The sequence below is a fragment of the Myodes glareolus genome, chromosome 7, assembly GCF_982192425.1.
Source record: "Myodes glareolus chromosome 7, mMyoGla1.1, whole genome shotgun sequence".
Classification (NCBI taxonomy): domain Eukaryota; kingdom Metazoa; phylum Chordata; class Mammalia; order Rodentia; family Cricetidae; genus Myodes; species Myodes glareolus.
In genome coordinates this window covers 25279713-25304437 of record NC_142032.1, presented here as the reverse complement: position 1 = coordinate 25304437, position 24725 = coordinate 25279713, and the positions used below count along the sequence as shown (strand labels likewise).

General features: G+C 44.4%; 1 protein-coding gene across 8 annotated transcripts in view; it reads right to left on the bottom strand.

Moving 5' to 3' along the window:
- Positions 1-1057: 1057 nt before the first annotated feature.
- Cpeb3 (cytoplasmic polyadenylation element binding protein 3) overlaps positions 1058-24725 on the bottom strand; it is a 191716-nt gene continuing 168048 nt past the window's right edge. For all 8 annotated transcript variants that reach the window (XM_085693823.2, XM_085693818.2, XM_085693819.2 and 5 more), the window contains one exon: positions 1058-6677. In XM_085693823.2, the coding sequence (XP_085549949.2) occupies positions 6450-6677 (228 nt within the window). In that variant the 3' untranslated portion in view covers positions 1058-6449. The remainder of the gene's footprint in view (positions 6678-24725) is intronic.

The window sequence follows — 24725 nt, the reverse complement described above, 5'->3', positions numbered from 1 at the left end:
CGCTCAGAAGAGGACTCAATTTGTTCCTTAATGTGTGGGTGTTCAGAAAGGAGACTTTAAAGGAGCCCACCACGGCTCCATGTGTGTGTGTGACAAGCTCCATGGCTGCAGGGTGGCACCAGTCACAGCCACTCTGGGTGACCTGGGGTCCCTGTAGGCCTGGTGCCTGTGCAGTGCACTCACCTGTAGGGCGGCGCCCTGGAGTCCACGCCCGCAATGCCCAGTGGAGGCAAATGTGGAGACAGGACACACACGCGCTGAGGGAAAGGGTCGGGTGTCGTGGGAGTGTCAACCAGATGCTGCAGCCCTGCCTCCCAGACCTCTCAGCTTTCTGCTCCCCCTCCTCCCATAATGCCCCTCTTCCCCCTTCCCTCTCCTTTCCATTCCGAGAGTCTGCTCAGTGGTGGTGGGGCAGCCCAGAGTGCAGTGTCACCCTATCTGGGTTCCAGCATGTGGGCATGCCTGCTGGACCCCAGGCCTTCATCCCAGAACCACCTGTGCCCAGACCCACTCGGATGGAACCGCCCTGTGCTGGGTTCCTCATCCTTTTCCTTCAAGGAGGACCGGTTGACTCTCTGAGGAAACTGCAACAAGGCCCCATTTTCTGAAAAAAAAATCATTAAGAGACTCTGATGCCATTGCAAAAACTAAGATGACATCAATACTCACCTTTTCAGAACAGTTCTGATTAAATAATTTAGCCTGTGTGGCAACCTGCTGGCAATTAGAACCTAAGGCTTCGTAGCTCAGGAACAGATCCTAAATTTAGCTTGCCTGAGACCCAGAGGGCCACTAAGAGCGCAGAAAAGAAGACTCCTAAGCCCCCACATCTATCATTTGAGCCCACAAATACTTTCCTACTTCAAGTTCACGTGTGCATTTGAAAGTGTTGTGTTGGGGAAAGGGAGCCTTGATGGAATAAGGGGACTATTTGGAAGACTTGGGGTTCTCGCTTTTTTAAAAAAAAAACAAAAACTGCTGGGGCGAATCAGAATTTCCCCTGGGGCGGAGCAAGCACACGGGGAGATAGTCCGTAGCCAAGGATGACAAGCGTCAGTGCTTCGTACAACTAGATTTAATAAGTTGTTATTACAGAAAAAAAAGTCCAAACTACAAAGTTAAGCAGTTAAGCGACAGCTGCATTTGAGTTCCACGCTCAGTCACAGTAGCGAACCCGTACAAGCAGTATTAATCCAAGCCCTAGGGCAGAGGAAGGGTTACCAGCGCAAACAATCCAAGAGAACAGGTAAGAAAGATACAGTACAGTTCAAATTAGTTGTTAGTTGAAAAACAAATACAGAGATCCTAGCTGTGAACATTCTACAAGTCATGTCCATCATTTTGACAGCAAAAATACAAACGCCTAACACTTTGTACCCCAACAGCACTATGTCCAGGAGCAGGCTCCCCGTGTTAGCACCCAAGCTCTCCACTGGACCCAGTGAGCTACTATGATCACACAAAGTCAAATCCCTGGCCTCACGGTTCCCTCTTGACCCACTGTGGGGTATTCAGTCAACAGCGTCGCTATAAAATACTCCGTGGTGGGAATGGAACACTGTGGCAGCTGAGTTGACGAGTTTGGTTATTAGAAAAGAAAAAAAGGATGTAGCGGACACGCTAGGCTAGTGACGGAGAGGGGAGCAGCACAAAGAAGCCGGCTTTAACAAAAAGACACTTGGTTTGTTCACTACTCTGTGACTAACCTTTCATTCAAACCTTGCAAGCTGAGATGTCACGATACTCAAATATTTAGGTAGGAGCTCTACCCGGTTAAATGCCACTTTGTTGCTAATAGAAGAGCTAAAATGAAAACTAGCGGCTGTGTGCTAATCGCATAAATGCAGTCCACTGCATCAGCCCATGCCTCACTAACAAGCTATAAAACACAAGATATAGGCAGAAATCTAAGCATAATCTTTATACCACTAAACAAGAATTTTCCCAGTTTCTTCTGTTCCTAATCATTTATTTGTAGTTAATGTAAAATTCCAACCAACAGGACCCAATTTGAGTTAAAATTTTACATCACAACTTGATCTAATCTATATATTATTTACAAAACTGAATACATAGAGCGAACCCAAGAGCCAGCTCTGGACACATGCGGACCCCAGTTATTGATTAACCTCCTCTCCAACGCGACTAGAAGAGGCCACCAACAACTAGCAGAAATGCACCTTCCATCTAGAGCAAGTCCCTGGATGTTCTGTTTACACAACACCAGCTAGGGAACTGAGGCATCTCTGCGGGAACTGCAGATGCCTTTGCCACAGCTGCTTTCACAGTGCACTTCAGGGGCTGGGGGTGGGTGGGGCTATGGGTGGGGCTGGGTTGGGTCTAGGGGTGGGGTTGGGGGCTGGAGAAGCAGCAGCAGGAAGGCAGACAGAACATGCAGAGTGGCCCAGTGTCACCACGAGAAAAGTTAAACAAGGGGCGCTAGGACAGGGAGCAGACGAGAAGGGAGGAAGATGAAGCAAACACATGTACAGTGGTGACATGCAGTGCGCATCCCCAGGGCCTGCCGCCAGCCCTTCCAGGGACACGCCAGGTGAGGCATTCAGGTCATGCAACATACAAGGCGGTGTCTTCTCTCACTGGTCACCACTGCGCATGCATGTAAAAATCTGGGAGGGAAAGGCACCAGCTCACACATGGACAGCAGTTGGTGGCAGGCAGACCACACACACACACACACACACACACACACACACACACACACACACACACACGCACACACACACGGTGCGCATGATGAGGAGTTTTAGGAAAGCACTGAGCACTGCTGGCCAAGCGTGGCTTCACACTCCATGCTATTTCAGGAGGGTGATTTCATTATCGGGTCACAGATTCTGCTGCATCTGGTGTTGTATAAACCCATGGTGACATCCTCAGAGACCTGTACTGTGACATCCCTAGTCTCACACTAAACCACTGCAATAAAGGAAAAGGCTTGTCAGGATCCCGCACGTTCGGCTCATTCCGTCATTTTATTACCCAGTTGTCCAGTCCCAGTCGCTTTACAGAACCAACTGTTTCCGTCGTTGCACTACTGTAAACCACATCAGCAAGTTAATACATAAAGCTTTGCATTTCAAAAAACTAGACACTTTAGTAACAATATTACAAAGGTTTTAGCTTCAAAAATAACTGAAAATGAAAAAAATAAACTTTTAAAGAATTAGCATCATAAAATTAATTTATTCCAAGTAAAAATACAAAATAATATTATGACGTTGACCAGATATGAAAGTCCCTCCCAGAAACAACTCTAGTAATGATTGAGAAAGCACTCCTTAAAGAAAATACGAAATAAAATGAAAAATATGTAAATATGTTTAATTTTTTTCTTAGCAAAAAATCTTTCTAAAAATAACAATGAAAATTTGTCTCAGTACAAAGGCTACGTCACTATTGAAAAAATACCAGCATGAGGAAGAGGTACGCGCTTGACAGTAGAAAATGAGTGTCCTGTGAGTCACAATGTCTAAAGTCTGCAATGAAAATAAATCTGCAATAAAGATTTATGCCTTTTTTCTTTTCTTTTTTTTTCTATTTTTTATACAAACAGTACAAACAGTATTGCACGTAACAACAAAGAATCGAGGTTAGTACAGCCTTCAAAAGTCCACCAGTTCAAGTGTCCCAGCAAGGAAGGCCACGGAGGGCCTGTGTTACCAGGGGCTTCCCAGTCAAGTTGCAGGGCAGAACACCTCTGTGTTTTAAAAAATAATTTTTTTGAAGGACCTTCTCTTTTAATATAACATTAAGAACTTGGGGGGGGGCACATTTATTTACAAAAACAAAAGGGAACATGTTATAATTTAATAAACTAAAAAAGTTCTCTTTAAAAAAATACAAACAGAAGAACTCTTTCACAATCCTGGTCAGCCGCACAATCAACACTTGATATAAATATACAAATCAAGGGAAAGTAGTTCCGTCACCTAAGTCACAACTCCCAGCAATGATGGAGTCTCTCTCACAGCCTGGTCTCCCTCCGCACTAGTTCACGCTGCCCAGTCTCCCAGCTTCTCTAGAGCTCAGGGTTGTTATAGAACATGAAAGAGGGGAGCTTCTTCCAAACATTTGCATCTTTCACATAATTAGGTAGATTTCTGTAGGTTAGATATGATCTTTAATATTATAGTTATAAAGCTCTAACTTCTTCATTTTCAAAAAACACAAATAAGCATGAAAAAAATAAAGTTACCCATCTGTTAAATCATTTTCTTGCAGAATTAAATTAATATATATTTTCTGAATAAACTTACTTAGAAAATATCATTTTCTTTCCTATATTTCAAAATTGAGGTATTGCAAAAGATCAGGTCAGTCAGAAAGCATGCCTTTTCCTTAAAAACAAACAAACAAAAATCATCAGCCAACTCTTGAAAACGTTCTAGAATATAAAAGTAGTAGTGCATAACAAAATTTCCCATACAGATGAAAAAAAGGAAAACACAAACATAGAAAAAAAGGAACAAAACAAAACGAAACCACATCTGGGCTGCAGAAAAGCAATTATTACCAAAAGGCCCAGAGAAAGCCCCAAGGGGGAGGGTTCTAATAGGCATCTTTTAATTCAGTAAAAAACTATTTTTTTTCTCCTCTTTTTGAAAACAAACTGTAGCTGGAGAGCCAGTATTCACAACTCAACACTGGAGAAACAAAAAAACAAACTACAACAAAAACCAGGCAACACTAACTTTAAGACAGTACAGGAAATCACAGCACAAAAAACAGTGACTTAGATCTACTCTGCAGTGTGACATCCAGTCAGATTGTCCCCAGAATTCAGAACAAATAAAGAAGGGATTAAAAGCTTTACAGTCTTGCAATCACCGTGTGTGTTTCTATTCCTCTCTGCAGCCCAGGAGTGAATACTAAAACAATGTCCAGCAGGCTTTCCAGGTGAATCCAGGGACCTGAAGTTTGTGACTCACACCGAAGGCCGCGACTGCTCAGCCCATCTCACTCAGACGTTGCTTTAGCATCACCCTTACGTGGCTTTTTAAAGATGTGTGCCGCAGTGTCAACCTGACAGCTTATTTCTAGATTCTGTACATTCTTAGTGTTTTAGAGCAAAGACGAGCTCTTTGGCTTTCTGGACAAGATCTGAAGCTGTGTAAAGTGGGGTGAGCATTACGAGGGCGTAACCCAGAGCTCAGGAGTTAACAATGTACCAGCTATGAATGGTCACGTCCACTAATGTCTGACACAGAGGCTTTCAACAGTGACATTTGATCACAGTTAGACATAATCACTTTACTATATAAAATAAATTGCACAAGATATAACAGCACCGCAGCACTTCATCTACCACCCACAGGTTTGCTGTAAGAGTATCCTACACCTAGGTGTTCTATTGGTGAGTAATGGTCGTCCTGTTATGGGCTCTTCCTGTCCATGGACATTCCACCCATTGAGGCATGCCTTCCTCCCACCGATTACCAATTCTTTTGAATGAAAAAAATGTTTAAAAAATGAGTATTTTATAGCTTATATAGATTCTTAATTTGTGCATTGTGGGAAGGTTTTATACTAGACATTGGATATAAAATTTATTGCATGCAGCAACCGCATTAAGTAAACATGCAGTCAGGAACGGCGGCCTCCGCTGGCTCTCTCTGGTCTCTTCTGATCTCCTCCAGCAGCTTGCTCTATCCCTAAACCATGAAAGTGTGTTGTTGGGTTCTCGTTTTTGTTTTTAATTGATACCTTAGCCTGAATAGAGTATTATGGTATCAACAATATCATTTTAATAGCAGCAAAAGCTATTGCAGCATAAATTTACATAACACTAAAACATCTAACCCAAATCCTCAGCAAAACAAAAATCAAACATGAAGGAAAATGAAAGATCCAGCTTGTGAGGTATCCGTACATGTCAGAGTACAGAGCAACTACAGGCTTATTTTCATGAAGGGCTAGCCTTACTCTACGTGACCCCCACTACTGATTGCTGATTGTAAAGTGTTTGCTACGTCGGCCTCTACTTACACGTGGGACCTTTGGTAAGTCTTGTCCTAGGGGCGACTCTCTAAATCTCTGAAAATAAGTGCATGCTCCAGTTCAAAACCAGTCAGAGCAACGACACAACATCAAACAAAGAGTCACAGATGTCAACCTGACGGCCGCTGATGAGAATGGCAGTCTACGTACTGTGGAGGTGACAGATCAGGTGTAAGAAATCAAGGTACCAAGCAGACAAGTTGTGAGTCAAAGTGCAAATGGGTACCGTTACACACTCTGCGATTCTGCATTATACTGGACGCTGAGTTCAGTAATATGGACTGTAAATGATAATAATAATAAAAAGACCCATTTCTTCTTTAAAAATCGAGAACGAATGCACAGATTTCCAGAACACCGTGAGCCCTGAGGCAGTGCCCTCTCTTCCTCCTTGTGATCCTACTCCAGTACTTGTAGCTGGGTCTGCCTGGCGCTCAGCTCCAGCGGAACGGGACGTGCCGAGGGCGGTCGCCTCCCTCCTTCACCAGCGGTTTGTGGAACTCGCGGCCGGCTCGGGAGTGGATGCTAGCCCAGCAGTATTCACAGTAGTACTGCAGACAGGTGACGTTGGCACAGAAGAATGGGGCAAACTTCCCACCGCAGCGCGTGCCCTGGCACTCGTCACACATCTGGTCGTCCAGCACATACGGTTTCACTTCCACCTGGACCGGAGAGGAGACAGGAGACAGGGCTCAGCAAAGGCTTCCTTAACCCGGCTGCAAAGCCGCAGCTGTGTGGGGTCTGCTCGGTTCTTCACCTCTCTGTGTGCTCTCCCGGCCCCCTGATCTGTAGGGGCACAACCCCACACAGAGCTGTGCAGCCATAACTCCTGAGGACGGAAAGAGCTCGGTGCAGGACAAACAACAGCCCAGGGAAAGGGATGCTTCAGAAAAGCCTACAAGCCTAAGAAGGTAGGCCTGCACCAGGCCTGCCAGGGAGACCGTAGGCTCAAGGGAGGTTTGGGGCTTCTGTTGTGATGAAAGGCTTTTCAAACTGTCCCAGGGATATCCTGGACCCCAGGAACTGCAGGGGTATGAGGGGGGGCAGGAAACATGCTGGGTTTTACTCATTTGAACAGGCCTTATCACCCTATTCTCTGCATCACTAGAAGCTGGAACAGAGGGTGTTCTACCACAGCTCTTCAGGAAGCATTTAATAGACCAAGTGAAACCAAGCTACATGACATGAAGCCCTTTCAAAGCCAGAGAAAACATATGCTTGTCCGTGTTTCTCTTTCCCAGAGCCTAGAAAAAAAACTGGATTGTGAATTTCTTTGTTTTGAACACCAGGAATAAGCGCAAAGATGGGAAGTCTGACTGTGTCTCTCCGACACCTGAGCCATGCTGGGGAGAGCAACCCTGTGGTTGGAGCATGGCCCCTGCAAGATGGGCCAACTGTCTGACCCCAGAGCCTCTAACAGGGCACAAGCCAGGGCACAAGCCAGGGCACAAGCTATTCCAAGGGGGTGGCAGGTGGAAAGCGGGGGAGGGGGCCACGGAGGCTACAGTCTAACTTCCCACTGTGAGCTCCTGTCCACAGGTCTATCTGCTGGCCAGATATTTCCACCTGGAAGGCCCTATGAGAAGACTCACACTCTGGGTCACCCAAGGAGAAATGTCTTTACTGCTCCTCCCTCCACCCCATTAAGCTGAGGATTAAACAAGTAGAATTCAAAAAAAAAATCCCTTCTATTAATCTCTGCATCATGAATTATCATGGCTCTGCAATCAAAACTGTATGGGCTCACAGCAGGCCACAGAAACCTGTTCCCCTCATCTGCACAGCAGAAGGAAACCATGTTAAGATCGTTAAGATTCCCTGAGAGCGGGTGAAGTCAGCAAGCTGCCGTTCCTATGACTTCCTGAGGCCAGGCATGAAACTCTGTGCGTGAATGTGCACCAGTGCCGACTGTCTTCCCTGGCTTAGTGTCCCACGTACAAGTGCCAGTTCAGTACCCAGAGGTCCTTTCTTGGTCAGAAGGTTCTGTTCTGCCTACATGGCTAAGTTCAGCTGCCTCAGTAAAGCAGCTGCTTCCTGTCTCCAATGGCTCCAATTCAAGCCAGTCTGCCATTCACCCGGACTCCCCCCTCCCCAGCGATTTCCCAATGCAGACTCTGATTGCTCAAGCTTCCCCCGTCCCCATCTCCTTTTTCTGACATACAGTCTCACTTACATAATTCAGGATGACTTCACACTCAAGACTCCGCTATCTCAACCTCTTCCCACGTTGGTCTCTACTGAACAGCTACTTCCCAGCTTAGAAGCCTTCTTACGCCTGCTCTCAGCACACCTCATGACATCCAGCCCTGGCTGTCCTGGAACTCACTCTATAGCCCAGGCTGGCCTCAAACTCACAGAGATCCGCCTGCCTCTACCTTCCAAGTGCTGGGATTAAAGGCGTGTGCCACCACCGCCCAACCAACATCCAGTCATTCTTTTCGCTTTCTTGCATGAAATCAGCAGTGTGTGTGTGTGTGTGTGTGTGTGTGTGATGTTATACACTTGTGTGTGCCGGTGCACGTGCCTATGAGTATACAAGAAAGCTAGAGGACAGGGTGGGTGTCCTGAGCTCCACAAGCAGTCAGCAAGCTTGGTGAATGGCTTGCTCTCCCCCGTCCACCGCAGTGCAGGATTACAGGCCTGTTTGTGCTGGATCTGAACTCAGGTCCTCATGCTTGCACCAAATACTTTACTTACTGAGCCAACTCCCCAAGTCAACCATTTCTTATCTTTTTTTTTTTTTTTAATGTGGCAACTTGAATGAGAATGACCCCCAGGAGCTCATGTTTGTATGGTTAGTCCCCATTTGATGAACTATTTTGGAAGGACTGGGAGGTGTGTCCTTGTGAGGAGGTAAAGGAGGCATGTCATTGGGTTTCATTAGGTAGCTCTGACTGGCCCAGAACTTGTTATGTAGATCAGGTTGGCCTCAAACTCACAGAGAACCTCCAGCCTCAGGATGCTGGGAGTAAAGGTGTGAGCCACCATGTCCGGCCAAATCAACAATTTAAAAGTGAATGATTGACTCAATGCATTCACACTGTGTGCAGACCTAAGGTTACAAAACGCTTCTGACACCTCAACAGGAAGTCCTGGATCCACTAGTTACCTGCTTATCCATCCCTGGGACCAGTCTATATTCCTTCTCTACACTAACTATTCTGGGTATTCCACACAGTGAATCACATACTAAGAGATCTACTCCATCTGGCTTCTTTGACCTTCATGAGGTCTTGAGGGTCACCCATGCTGCATGCCCAGCGCCTTGGGCTCTATCCCAGCACCACATCATCTACACTGTAGCCTGGAGGATCACTTATTTATTTCCCCTACGTCTCGTTCACGGGTAAGTTGATGACACTGGTCATTTCCACAGTCTGCTGTGACTGGCACTCTTGACATGTTCACTTCTGGGGGCAGATGTTTCTAGTTTTCAGGGTAGATACTTGGGGATGAACTTAGACAACAATTTGATTTTAATGTAGAAAGATTTACTTCTGTGTTATTTACAGGTGTCTATGTAAGTGTACATGTGTGCACAGGTGTATGTGTGGAAACCTCTAGGTGAACCTGGCAGCCAGCAAGTTCCAGACATCCTCCTGCTTCAGCCCTTTTGAGCTGGAATTACAGGCATTTTTTGGGGAAGCCTATCACATAGGTTCTGAATTCAAGCTCTGCTCCTCAAGGCTGTAGAACGCGTGCTCTGAACTGCTGCTGAGCTCCTCCAGTCATTCAGTGCTTCAGTTTCTGAGGAGCTAACAAGATCTTTTCCACAGCAGCTATAAACCATTTTGCACTCCAACCCACAAAGTAGCAGAGCACTAGCCTCTGTGTGCCATTTGTGGAGTTATAACCATCCTGGTGGGAGGATGTGGCCCCACCATGGGTAAGATTGGCATCTACTTAATAGCCAAGATATTTAGCTTCTTTTCACCTGCATATTGTCGTCCAGTTTCTTGTTTCTTAAGATACGATTTAATATGTGGCTTTGACCTCATGACCCAACCATCTCAGGGTTCTTAGGGCTGTGAATAACAGGCATGCACCACCACCCAGGTGTGGCCATGGATATGTCCTCTATGGAGAAAGGCCTATTCAAATCTGCTCAGTTGAAGTGAGCTGTCTTTATTTTGTTAAGTTGAAGAATTCCTCAAATATTCCGGATTCAGCCTCCATGATCTAGAATGGACAGCATCTTTTCAACCATGTAAGTTGCCTTTTCACTTTTTGGAAAATGTCCTTTGGCACAGAAAAGTCACGAGTGTGCTGCACATCCGAAAAGGCCCTACAGCTGCCAAACTGGCTTCTAGCTGGACTCTGTGCCAGCTCTCTTTGTGAGGGATCTGCAGGATCAAGTTAGATCTTTGCAAAAGCCACCACAAAGACCCTCACACCAGCCACAACTGGTGCCTTCTTCTCGGCTATAGTAGTGCCCCCTTGGTCTAAATTTCCAGAGGACCAGCATTTCTCCCTCTTGATGCTAAGACACCTGACTTTTGATCTTTAAAAAGTAAACATTGTGCTGTGCCAGGTATGGTCATACGTGTGCCCAGAACCCCAGCATTTAGAAGATGGCGGCAGAAGATCCGGGATTTGAGGTCATTCTGAGCTACAAAAGTCCCTGTCTCAAAACAAACACACACGCACTTCTTGTTAGAATGAAGTATGCCTTCTGTGCCCTCGCAATCAGGAGACATGAAGCCCCTGACAATACAGCACAACACAGTCTTCACATTCTGTCCTGGAACTCGCTCTGTAGACCAGGCTGGACTCGAACTCATAGAGATCCACCTGCCTCTGCCTCCCAAGTGCTGGGATTAAAGGTGTGCGCCACCACCGCCCAGTCCAACTGCCCTTTTAAGTTTGTGAATTCTTGCCATTTTAATTTTTACTTAATTAACGCCAGTCAATAGTCTAAATAGAGCATCTGTTCACAAATAAACACAACTTTTGGACAACACTGAGCTCTGAAAGGCTTTCCTGAAGATGTCTCCTGACCTCCTTCCATTTGGGTGAGCAGAGCTGCCTGCCAAGCGTCTCTGGGCACCTGTATGAAGGTGCTGATCTGAAGAGCAAAGGCTTGCATGAAGAGAGACCCTTCACGAAGGACACTGCTGTCTAGGTTGTCCCATGTTACTGCAGAAGGGTGGCTATTTTGTTCAAAGTGGATTTACCTATGTGACTAATGTCTCTAGGTTCAGTGAGCGTCACTAAACATGGAGGGTAAGACACCACTCTTCCCTACAATCATGCTGCTCTAAAATCGCTTCTGAGGCTAGACCGGTGGCTCAGTTGGTAAAATGAGTGCCACACTGAGGGGCTGAGTGTGATTCCCAGCACCCAGGTAAGAACCAAGCAGTGGTCATTTCAACATGGAAGAAGGGACAGAGGCTTCCTAAGGCTTTGCTGCCTGTTAATCTGGCCAATTAGCGAGGTACAGGTTTAATGAGACACTCTGTCCAAAAAAAACAAGGTGAAGAGTAACTAACATTCCAAAACCAACCTCTGACCTTCACACACACACACACACACACACACACACACACACACACACACACACACGAACATGTATACCCAAACAGGATAAAAATTATTTTTTTCTTTTCAAAAAATTGAATTACTAACATAAACGTTTCCTAAAGGCATTCTCAAACTCTCTGTAGTTTCTGTCTTATCCCAGGACCTTCTGTACTATTGTCAGGTATTTTAGGGAACTATCCAGATAATTCTATTTTTGTTGATTAAAAAAAATACAACAAAAAGAAGTTGGTTTCTGTCAGCCACTGTCAATTCAGTCATGACCCTGACGACAGCACCATGGCAAGAGCTATGTTACAGATCTATACTATCCCAAAAATCCAAATACTAAAGTCCTAGGCAGAGGTGAGCACACAACCAAGTTGACCCTCTACAAAGGAACCCTCAGCAAAGGAACAGGACATAAGAAAGACATTCAGAAATATTTAGATTCACAGTCACATGGGGCAACCAGACCAAAGGTCACGTCAAGTCTCTGTGGTGTAGTGATGATGCACTCCTACAGGCAAGGAGAGCTGATGCAGAACTTTAGCTAGGGGGCTGTCAGCTAATCTAGAGTTATACAGACAAAAAGCACGCCAGACATCAACAAAATGATCTCAGTGCTTGCTAACATGTCTCTAACAGTCAAAATACAGATCTCCCTCTCCCCAAGTAAGTGGAAAAACTGATTAAGTGACTCTTGGAGGTAGATCAGACACGAGGGAGCACATGAGCAGGTGCAGAATTCTTTCTCTCTGGCCCAGGAGGTTTGTAGCAATGAGATGAGGCACTGAACAAGGTCAGCTGCAGTGTGGCTTATGTCTACAAGTTCTATAAAGGGCAGCCAAAGACTGTATGCCCTTGATGTGAGCTACCACTCAAATAAGCCAATCAGATATCTAGCCATCCCAGGTGGCTGGACAGAATCCAATTAAAAGCAAAGACTGCAGATAGTGGAATGCAAGGAGACAAGCTAAAGAAGAGACCAAGTCAGGAGACGGAACTGCAAAAATGAGTGTAAGCTTTGTCTCTCGTCGCATACAAGGTGCAAGCCTTGTAGGGCAGATGTGCTCATGTTGGCCTGCATTGGAAATAGGAGGAAGCCAACAAAAGGAGAAACACAAATCTAATTGTGAGATTTGTCAAAGATCTTAAGAAGGAAAGTGGGCTGGGAGGGTGTTTAGCTCAGTTGGCAAAGTACCTACTACACAAGCATGAGAACTTGAGTTCAGATGCCCAGCGTTCACGTAAAAGTCAAGCATATACCTCTAAGTCCAGTGCTGGCGGATGAACGCAGGTGGGTGGGAGAGGGGCTCTAAGGCTAACCAGTGTAGCAAAAACAGTGAGCTCTAGGTTCAGTGAGAGACCTGGTCTCAAAACAACTTGGTGAAGAACAATAGAGAAAGGCATCCAAGGAAGACCCATGCACATGGCTGCTCACGGAGATGGGGAGAAGGAGAAAGCAATGATATGGAAACCATGGATGGGAAAGGCCATGGCAAACTATTCAGAGCCCTTCCTCATGTATGAGAGAAAGAGACAAAGGCAACACCACCTCTGTGCTCAAAGAAAACACATCAGAGGTTCCCCAAGAGAACCTAGATGTAAGTGATCATCAAAGGAGTGGGCGCAAGGCGGGCTGGAGTCTGCTCAAGTGGGAAACCTAGCTCTGCTCTGAACTGGGATCCTTCACTTTCACTTGCCCTCAGGGGAAGGGCTGTCATAATCACACTGCAGGGGTAAACTACTGGGTAGCAGAGTTAGTGGTATTCTTTGTCTCTCTGGGGGCTCAGAGATGAGGGACAGGAAATGGGGGGCTGAGGCAAAGCTGCACTTTATCGCTAGAGACAAATGAAGGGAAAGTTAGCTACACTCTTGATTGAAACCATCCACTCCTTCCATTCTGATCATCCTACTTTGGAAAGGACATTGTCAGAGGGGCCAGACTCACTGGGAGATCCCATGTGATGCTACCAAAGGAGATGACAGCTCTGAATAGAGACCTGCTGCATGGCTTTAGGTGACTACAGCACATCCAGGACTGAAATCAAAACTCTTAGAGGCAGGCAGATCTCTGTGAATTCAAAGCCAGCCTGGCTAGCCAAGGCTATACAGTGGGACTCTGTCTCAAAAAGAAGCACAGATTCCAGCATTGGGCCCCCCAGAAGATAGTGTGGATGTGGGCTGGACACAGCAAATGTCTGTGTCAGAAATAGTCTTTCCAAAGCTCCAGGAATGAAATGTAATGGTGGAAGAGGCAGAGTTAATTTAGAAATTTTTTAACTTGGATAGCTTCAGAACACATGTGGATCAATGAGAGAGATGCAGAAAACCAGCTAATAATGACATAAACAAGCTGCCAACCCAAAATCTTTAATAGCAAAAGGCAAACACAACAGAACTGTCTAGACATAAGCTAACCAGAGATCACGACCAAGACAGATATGACTCAACACTTCATAGTCAAGATATTAGTTATGAGGATTGTGGATGTGTGATGTAATCGAGACAAGTATTTCTAAAATGAGATGTTAGAATGCTTTCTCTGGCCAAAAGGAAGAAATCCCAAGTTTAAAAATCAGTTCCTGGGGCTGAAGAGACGGCTCTGCAGTAAGAGCGCCTGATGCTCTTGCAGAGATCTGAACTGCATTCCTAGTATTCACAGAAAATGGCTCACAGCCGTGGCGACTTCAGTTCCGGGGCTTCTGCCTGCCTCTTCTGGCATCTATGGGCACTGCACTCATATGCATATCCCCACACACAGATAGATACACACGCATGCATGTTATTTAAAATAAAATGAAAGGAGCTCCTTGGGTTTGAGAAAATCTGAACAAATGTATCACTTCAAATGGGGACCAATTCTGGTGGTAGCTGCACTTAAACCACATAGCTGGGACCTTAGTGCTGTGACAGGATTCCATCTAGAGTGGTACAGATCACAGTTGGAACTTGCACCTGAGTTTGCCAAGTCTTTGCAAATTTATCTTCACCTAAGCCACAAGTGGAAATGACTGGTGGACATGCACAGGAATGCATTTAAATACTCCGTGTGAGGGCTAGGAAAAGAGCAGGTTTATTACCCAAAGGCCAAAATATTTGAAAAGTGTTCCAAAGTTAAGGATTTGGTATAATGGTCCCTGTTTCCAGATTGGTCTTAGCGTGATTGGGATATTCCATGAAAGGCTCCAGCTCACTTAGTAGGCCATTTCCTATCACCTAGAGAAACATGTCTTCTTGGAAAACTCACTTAGTGGTAATATCCAAAGCCTTGAACACAATGCACTCAAAATTTTCTTGACTTGAATCAGAAACTCTATCCAGACCTAAAAAAACCATAGCAACCTTATTAATACTCCCACTAACTACCATTCCCACCACAGTGCAAATGCAGGTTCCCCACCAGTAGGCTGTATTGGGAACAACTAAATATAATGCTTAGTTTCAACTGTCTGGGAGCTGAAATCCTGCAGCTTACAAAGCAGATGGCAGATACCTAGGAAATGAAAGGAACGATGCACAAATAGATTTTTGCCGGCAGTAAAAACCACCCCCAACCTTCCAGATACAGAGAATTCACAGTTATTAACTTTAGAGATGCCCTGGGGTAGGTTGAAAAAAATATACAGGGGGGTAGTTTGGATTTGATTTTCTTTTGCTTTATAAAAGATAATCCTTACCATTTTTCACATTCTGAAGTGCTAGGAGGTGAAAGGTTTAAAATGTCATGTCACCCCCATAGTTCGAAACATATGCTTACACAGCAGAGCCCCGTGCCAACACCTCTACTATGTTTTACTGTGTGTGGAGATCTGGCCTTAAGATCGTCTTTTAAAAAAATATTACATTTAAAAAATTCACTTGTGTGTATCTGTGCTGTGCCGTGCTCACAGAGGTCAGAAGACAACCTGTGGTGGCTGAGTGTCTCCTTCCACCATGTGGGTCCCAGGGATGGAACTCAGGTCATCGAGCATGGTGACAATCATGGTTCATGAAAGACAGAAAGGACAGCGAGTAGAGTCCCACAAGGCACATGGGTGAGTCCTCCAGCCTGGCTTTTCCATGCTGCTTGGGAATAGGATTGAGATGTGAACATAAATCAACCTTCAACCAAGGTTCAGGAACAAAAGCTAGACCATGTGAAGGACAAAGACAAAGACATCTGTCTGAAATCTGTGCTGAGCTAGATGACTGTCACAGTGTCACTCCCTTCAGGTGTCTAGGCACAGAGCACTCTGGCTGATCAACTCAGCCTGTTTCCTTCACCATAGTAGGGGTTTCTACCAGCTCCTCCATGTAAGAACAAGCGCTCACCAGGAGACGCTGACAGCACCAACCTGTGAGCTTGCAGATCCCGAGTGCTCTGCTAAAGTGAATAGCTAGAAAGACGACGGGCTTTTTCTGACCAGTCATCACAGGAGCCCCGGCTACACTCAAATGTGAGCCAGAAAGAAAGTTTGTTTTGATTCTGCAGCTCACAGTGCTGTTGCCCAGGCTGCCCTCAAACTTGTGACTCTTCTGCCTCTGCCTCCCGAGTAGCTGGAATGATAAGGCCTGCACGACTGTGCACAGAAGAACATGGTAATCCTGATAAAACAGGGGATTCATACTAAAAAGAACCACAAGTCCTGAGACCCAGAAAACAGGTGAGGAGAAGCCAAAGTCCACAACTAGCAGAGAGAGCCTTGACAGGAAAGGTCCCAGGCCATTCTAAAATCTCACCTGACTATACAAACAAATTCCCTTTAGAAAGACGTTCTAATCAAAGGCTGTGAGGGTCCTGGTTTTTCAAAAGGAGCCCAGATTAGAATAGCTCCTTGGTTTGGGGTGTTGATTCCTCCCAAAAGGGCCCAATTAGACACAGTTATAGTGATGAGATACAGGCTGGATAGAGGAGCGCAGACCAAGGATCCCAGCAGAAATCATCCAGAACAAGTCCCCAGAGCCTCACACTTTTTCCTACTGGGTCATGTTGCATATTCCCACTGTGACTGCTGAGAGACAAGCTGTAATACCAATACTTCACTTAGTATAGCTGCTGGGTCATCTTAATCTTCAAGTAGATAAAAATACAATGCCTTTTAGTATTCAGCAAATTCAGGCTCAGTATGTTTCCAGTAAAGAGAGAGAAGTAAAAAAGATTAAATACATGAACTACTTAAGGTTCTTGCAAAGAAAGGGGCAATAGGTGGCATCTCATGAAATGAAAAGGGGGTTATGTTGAAGAGCAAGAAAGCAAGCATTATGTACTATTACAATGTTCTTTAAACAAAAGTGTTTTAAAAGCTCCACCGTAATTAATTGAAACTCAGCCTCTCTAGCCTTCAATATTAAGCTAAAGTGACAAAGGAGATATTATTTGTCACTGGTACTCTAAATTTTATTTTCTTACATAAGGCATTTTAGGGATTTGGGGATGTAGCTCAGTAGGTAGAGTACGTGAACGGCATGCCAAGAGTTCTGGGTTTGATCCCCAGCACAGAAATCAACTGCGGTGGCATATGTCTGTAATCTCAACACTAAGGAGGTAGAGGCAGGAAGGATGAGGTATTCAAGATCAGCTATGGCTACCAATCAAGACTGAGGCTAGCCTGGGATATATGAGATCCTCCAGGTCTCAAAAATACAGACAGAGGGAGTTGGGAAGAAGAAGGAAGTGAGACGGGCATAAGAGAGGGTAACAAAGGGCGAGGCAACCACAACACATTATATATACATGGACAGAGAGGTGGCTCAGGGGCTAGCAATGTATAGTGCGCTTCTAGAGGACCCAGGTCTGATGCCCAGCACCCATGTAGGGCAGTTTATATTACATACATATATGAAATTACCAAGGGACAAATTCATTAAAAATAATATGGAGCCATTTTAGATACTTTAAAAAAGAAAGAACCAGGTAATCTCAAGTAACCAAAGGAAAGAAATAAATTTTAAGGCTGGGGATGCAGCTCAGTAGTGAAATACTTGCCTGGCATGCAAGAGGCCCTACGTTTGATCATTAATATCACAAAGCCATAAATACTAAAAGATCATCAACTACATCTCCAGTGCCCTGTCATTATCACAGATAACGCCCAGGAGTCCCCTGTCTCCCACAAACCATCTGTGCTAGAAAGGCCACGGCGGGTGAAGCACACTTAGAAAAAAAAAAGGATTGTGGAAGGAAAAGTAATCAACTGTGTTATTAAATTGTGTGACTCTTTCATGTAATTTGAACATGGGAGAAAAAAAAAAGTTGAAAACACAGTATTTTCCCTGGAACATTATTCTTCATATATGACAAATCTTAGATGAGTTCTATGATGAAAAAAATTGTGGATATGTATGAAAATGTCACAATGAAATGATTTTATGTTGTATGCTAATTTAAAGTTTTAATTTATACTAGGAAACTTACTTTTATGAAGACTTGCCTCTTTTTAGATTTTTACAATGAAGGTTAGCATGTAAAAGATCCTAATATGTTCTAGATAAACTATATCCTTAACTTTTTTGAACAACCATTTTCAAACTTTTTTTTGCTACAAAAGCAGATTTTTAGGTGTAAGATAAATTTTAAACAAATCCCCAGAGACTCATGTTTCCTGGAGCACACTTTAGGATGTGGTAGGTTAGGGGAACGAATCATAGTATTCCCTGGGTAGGACAGACTTGCCTTTCCAGAGTCCTCCTCCTGCTTCAAAACCAAAAATCAACAAATGTACCCCTGCCTGAAATAGATGATTATTTTATCACCCACAAGTCTAATTGTAACCTTTAGTGAACGACTCCCAAAAGATCTCAAACACTAACCAGAGTCTCAGAATCAGTGTTATCAGTGCTGCTACATTACTGACACCGCTTTGCGGTTTCAAAGCTCTCTTTCCTCCTCCTCTTTCACACACACACAGACACACAGACACACCACTCTCTCACACACACTGGGTTGGTGGGGGAGATTATTGTTCTTCGAAGATATAGTAAGAACTGTGGAGTTAGCTAGGTGGATAGGGCTCCTGTTGAACAACTGTGAGAACTGTAGTCTGGATCCCACAAAGCCACACACAAGCTGGGCAGGTGTGGCAACTGCCTGTGATCCCAGCATGCGGGGGCAGAGAGGGGAATCCTTGGAACAAGCTAGCCAGCCTAGCTGGGATTGGTGAGTTCCAAGGCTACTAAAAGACACTGGCTCAATAAATTTGGTGAAGAGTGACTGAGAAACATAACATAACACACACACACACACACACACACACACACACACACACATTTGCACACCAGAAAACGTCTGTCAGTTGTAGTCTGAAGACTTATGATGGCTGATTCTGGTCTATATACTTTTCCCTAGTGAAAAAGCTCTTCTGAGCTGAAATGGCAGAGCTTCCTCATGTCCACTATGTGACATTGTTCAAGTCTCACACACTCAGTGCAGGGGTTTCAAGGAGACATGACCAAGTCGTGCTAGCCAATTGTTGGGGGTGGGTGCATAGTTTGACAAACAGATTGCTACCATCAATTCATCAATCCAGTCATAGATTTTTGCTAGATAGGGTAAGAGTCAACTAATAATTTTTTTCCAAGAGAGGGTTTCTCTGTGTGGTCCTGGCTGTCCTTGAATTTGCTCTGTAGAACAGGCTGGCCTTAAACTCACTGAGATTCACCTCCCTTTGCCTCCCAAGTGCTGGGATTAAAAGCCTGTGCCACTGTGGCCCACATACACTTTATCATTATCGTATAAAGCAGGCAAAAGAGTAGAAAAATGCTGCCCTAAAAAAGTGAGTGCCCACTGTCAGTGCTTCCCCTTTTCCACTTCAGGAGTCTCTAGTGTGTAGTATGATCCAGGGGCGAGCTACACAGAGGCCTCGGTTTCAGGGCTGTCACGGCCCATGAGCATTCATTGGCATCACTTCTAAAAACACCGTTAAAACAGACAAGATGAGCGCAGATATTTTAGAATATTTCAGCTTTCTCACAAAACTGCCATTAAAAAGAATACAAGCAAAATTTAATTCTAATTTCCATTCCAGTTAAGTTCAAAACCTTTTCTCTATCAGAGAAAAGATACTGACTGGTAAAGCACTTCTTTCTAAGTGAGATAGAAGAAGAGATCCCTCCAGTCCATGAAATGGAAAACTAAAAGGAACTTTAAAGATCTACCTGTGCCTTGGTGTGAATATCTAGACAGTGTTGGGAGGTTGATGTCTCAGTTAAACGTTTCTAGTGCTAGCTTCCACTAAGCATTTCCCTTACACATAAGTATGCTAAAACGGGAAAGACACTCAGCTGTGGGCACATGGTACAACACAAGGCCAGGTTCATCGACAACAGTAAACTACATCAGTGTTGACTAGGAAGTTCCCAAATATCTATTCATCTGCCCTTTGCTTCATCTCTGGAATACCACGAGATACTTAGGCTGATGTTCTTAGTTCCACAGAACCCTCTGATGAGGCAGTCAGAGTCAATTCTCAAGCTAGTACTTTTACATAGAGCAAAGATTCTCCCAAGAGTAGAGATGTGGGTGGGCATGACTGACTCCCTCCTACACTCTGCAGGTCAGAGCTCAAGACCAACCTGGAACATGTAGTTAAGAGCTTGACTATGAAAGAAGTAAAAATAAAAAAATAGCCACAAAACACTGTAGGAAACCTTCAGACTTATTTTGTTAATGCTCTAGTGACATGCAGGCACATTCTGGAGCAGTCCCAGCAACTCCATGTGGGACCTTCTTCCATGAGGTACTTGAGAAGTTATTTGAAATACTGAAACAAGTAAAAGTCTTTTGTTGCAGTTTTTCTTTATTTTTACTTTTGGAGTGTCTCACTATGCAGCTTAAGTGGGCTTTAAACTCATTACATAGCCCAAGCTGGCCTCTGCCCCCTGAGTGCTGGGATTAAAAGTGTGCACCACCACCACCCAGTTTAGCATTTTTAAATGTAGGTTTGAGCATTGAAGATTTCATGGAAGAACTGAGTTTGAAGAATCTTTGGGTTCTGAAGAGGGGGAGATGGAGGTCAGCAGTGGAATCATCACTTCTAGCGCTGCACAAAAGGGACAAACAGACAAATGAACAGACAGAACTTCAGGCCCGAGATGAGCAGTGTGGCTGGGGAGCCTCCAAACTGAAGCAACTCCGTCCTTACTCGGTAGGTAACGTGAGGAACTCTCTGCACACCTAGTGTTCCCTGTTGTGGACTACAGGATACTGGACCAGGTCAGGCCTCAGATCAAGTTCAGGTCTAATATGCTCTGAAATGTCAAAGAATGCTCTCTGATATTCTAAGGAGCAAAATTAATTTTTTAAATTATTCAAATGAGTATCTTAACAGTAGAAAAGAAAAGCTGAGCAAGAGTTGTGTGGTGGACAGACAGATATGCTGAAGGTCAGAACAGAGGTGTTTCCCATTGGACTACCTCTCAATCTGCATTCAATCAATAGATGAACCACTGATAAATATTCAATGTTTGTCCATTGCATACCATATTCTGAGTACACAATAGCTACTCTGAAAGACACAGTCACTGCCCACATGAACTGTGAGGTCTGCAATAATGACTTTCAGCACTTAGGGCCACAGCAGACTAGAGAGTGTACTATGATTGTCTGTGGGTTGAGGGCTACACACGCCAGTGAATAAATCAGTTCTAAAATTACCACCATGGCAGTGAGGCCTGAAGGAAAGGTATCAGCCAGGTAACTGTAGATTTGGCCCTAAGGAATGGAGAACAAGAGCAGTATGGCTGGCGCAGGAAAAGAGAACAAGCATGTAGGACATGAAGGGTATTTAGGAAAGCTTAAGGTTGTTTGTTTTAACCTTTATCCAATAGTAGAAGAATGTAACCAAAAGGTTTAAATATAGGGAGGTGATTTACTTCAAATTAAGAGCTTATAAAAACTGCTCTAAATGGGTCAGAAATGGTAGCACATGACTATAACTTCAGCACCCAGTAGTACAAGGCCGGAAGGTTGTAAGTTTGTGATCATCCTGGAAGACCCTGTCTCAAAACAAAATAAAAACTAAAAGAAGAATGATTTGGAGATAGATTATGAGGAATCAGCCCTGGATGTCCAGTGAGAGACAGCCTAGCCACCCTAATTTAATCCACATACTATCAAGTGCTTGTCCTTACCAGACACTCCTGTACATGTGTGTCAGAGTCAAGATCAAAGTGTGGCTATGTAAGGATGGCCAGGCACTGACCATTAGGCCCATTAGTCACATGTTAGTCCTCTAGTGGCTAGACAAGCCACAACAGCCAGTCACTGTTGTGTGGACACTGACTCCTTCAACAAGGGGAGCCCTAGACACACCTACAAGAGGTTCCTGATGGAAGAGTGCAGGTTAACAAAGCAGGGTCCTCTCCCAATGAGCCAAGTGAATACAGAGGCTACAGGCAGTGTGGCCCTGGTTCCAGTGCAGCTGCTACACATCAATGGTACAGACAGACTGAAACATTTCAGTTGCATTCTTTAAATGGGGGAATCATAGGTATACAAGACCATAAAACAGCTCAATAAAGCTTGTATGGAACACCTGTCCTCAAAGACACAGGAGAAGGGGGTGAGGGCAGCACCTTAGACTCTTCAATAGCAGCACAAATGGATTATGGGTAATGGTGGGCACAAGTCCTTGGCTTTCAGCACAAGTTTCACAGGCTTTATGATGAGACTATTGCAAACCCTGTAGGAGCTATTCAGGAAAGGTGAACCAATGACAGACATTCTCTCTAAGGAAATACAAATGTGCTGTTATATAGCGATAGCTCCCTAGAAAGCTCAAATTTAAATTTTAGTAGTAAGACAAGTAGAAATAAAAGTATGAATGAGCCTAAAACACATCTATAAAGAATGCAGCTAACAGGCTCAAAATGTCAGAGACAAGCATTGTGTGGTTATGCTCAATGCAAGGGCAAGCAGTGGCATAACCGTGAGGAAGGCAGGATTGCAGTGTCTACAAGGTCAACGGTGGGAAGAGCCCAGTTGAAGATGAAGCAGGCTCTCACTCCTTCCAGTGAAGGAAATGGGCTTTAGAAGAGTCAGGGCAAACAACACACATGAGAATGGAGTGGGGCTCCCAGAGAAGGAAGAGTCTCAATGATTCCCAATGCTGCCAACTCAGACTATTGGAGAATAAGCACGCCCTCCCCTTTTCTCATTTATCACCCCCAGAGGGGAACAAGGAAAGTTACTTTCATACTGATGAGAACCTAAAGTTCTCTGGGTAAGCTTTATTGCCCAGGTTTACCAGCAATGGGTAGGATTGCAGCCTGAGCCAAATGTATCAGACACCCAAATGAACAGGCATAAGTAGGCAGGCCCACCAGCAACAGCAGAGGGAGGGAAGAGACCTTCAAAAAGCACCATGTGTGAGTTCAAAAGGGGCTATTGAGCATCTCAGACTGAACCAAGCAAAGATGCGTCCTGGGGCTGAGTCAGAGAGACCCGGTGCCTCTCTGTGGCGTTCAGTCCCGTGAGGGCTGCTGTTAGAAAAGAGGATGTGTGGGGACCTGAAAACAGGAATAAAGTCAAATCGTTGTCATTTCTTCTGAGTCTCCATTAACTCAGTGTTTCAAAAGTCTGAAAAAATTAACAAATAAACCACTACCACTTATTCTCATTTATTCTCAAATATTTATTCTAATTTGCTCAAATACACATGCTAACAAGACTTCTTACTAAATATGCAAAATCCACTACCAACCCGAATTTTCGCCCCCTAAGACGCTGTGACTACAGACTCCACCTACTTGTGTCATAGGACAGGGAGAAAGCAAGCTGGTACTGATCTGGAAGCCTTATCCCTACTGGCTAGTTCCCATAATTTTGGAAGGGTCTATGCATGCTCCCAAGGGAGAGTAATCGACAGTTTTATCCAGCTGTGAACTACGCCAGCAACAGTAAAGCTGGCCTGGTGAGTTACCTGCTAGCGCAATAGTGGCATCGATGCTATGAGAGCAAACAGGAACTTCCTGGTTGAATTTAAGGCCCACCCCACAATATAAAACTCATAACTAGTACCATTAACTGGCTCCAAAACCCCTGGCTGACTAAGTCATAGGCGCTAACAAAGAATATAATGCTAATATTCTGCTGAATAGACATAGCAATAACTTGCTTAAATCTTATCTTTATACCTGCTAAAAGGTGTATCTATCTGGCAGTCCTCACCAGAGAAGCTGCTTTTTGCAGTAGGTGGTAATTAATACGGATACCCATACATGGTCAGCGTGCAGAGAATATGAGACTGTGTGGGGCTCTAACTAGGACATCTATAAATAAAGTCAATCAAAATCCCAACGTGGCTGGGGAAGAGCTCATGAAGTCCCACTCCTAGCAGAGGAACTATTGACAATTGATGGCTACCGGGGGAGGGAAAGGTCAGTTTTCTTCAGGGATACAGTCTCAGAATGGCTATCCATGCTCCGGTAGATGGTTCTGCATCCACGCACCTATAGGCAGCACTATGTGAACTCAAAGGGTTTAAAAGCAGAGCACATGAAGTTAGGAGGGGAAAGTTCTAGAAGTGACTAGGGGAGCAATGGGAGGAACAGGAGTGGAAGGTGGCTTTGATTTAAAAAAATTATAATGCACGTAAGTTAAAATGCATTAGGTAACATTATAGCTGTAACATTTAAAATCAAAAGTCACATGAAATTATTTTATCCCACTACTTTCTCTTAAAAGCCTCTTTAAAAGGCTTTTAAATGTAGAGCAGCATGGAAGCTCTACAAAGCCAACATAGCTTAACCTGAAGATGAACAAGTTATGGAGCATAAGATTCTAAAAATCTCAGAAATTATTCAAAATTAAAAGTCCTTTGGTAAAAATAAAAGAAAATAATCAAGAAAGAAACCACTACCACCTACTCGCAAGGAAGCATAGGATATTTATTCTAAGTGCTGGCTTTTGTAATTTGATCAGAACATGTGTTAACAAAATATAATCTTGCTGAATATGAAGTACATCATCAACAGTGAATTCCACTGAGATGCTAAGAACACTGTCTGTTATACAAGACTACTCGAGGAGGACCGCAGGCAGAGCAGTAAAGCTCCATAACAGGAGGCTGCTTCACTAATTCCAATCTGGTTGGTGCCTCAAGGACATCCTCTATTTAGAAGCAAGAACAGTCACCGCACAATTCACGGCAGAAAGCAAAGGCTCGGGGCTCCTCTCCTCTTCCCACCGTCCATCTCCCAGGCTTCCCAGC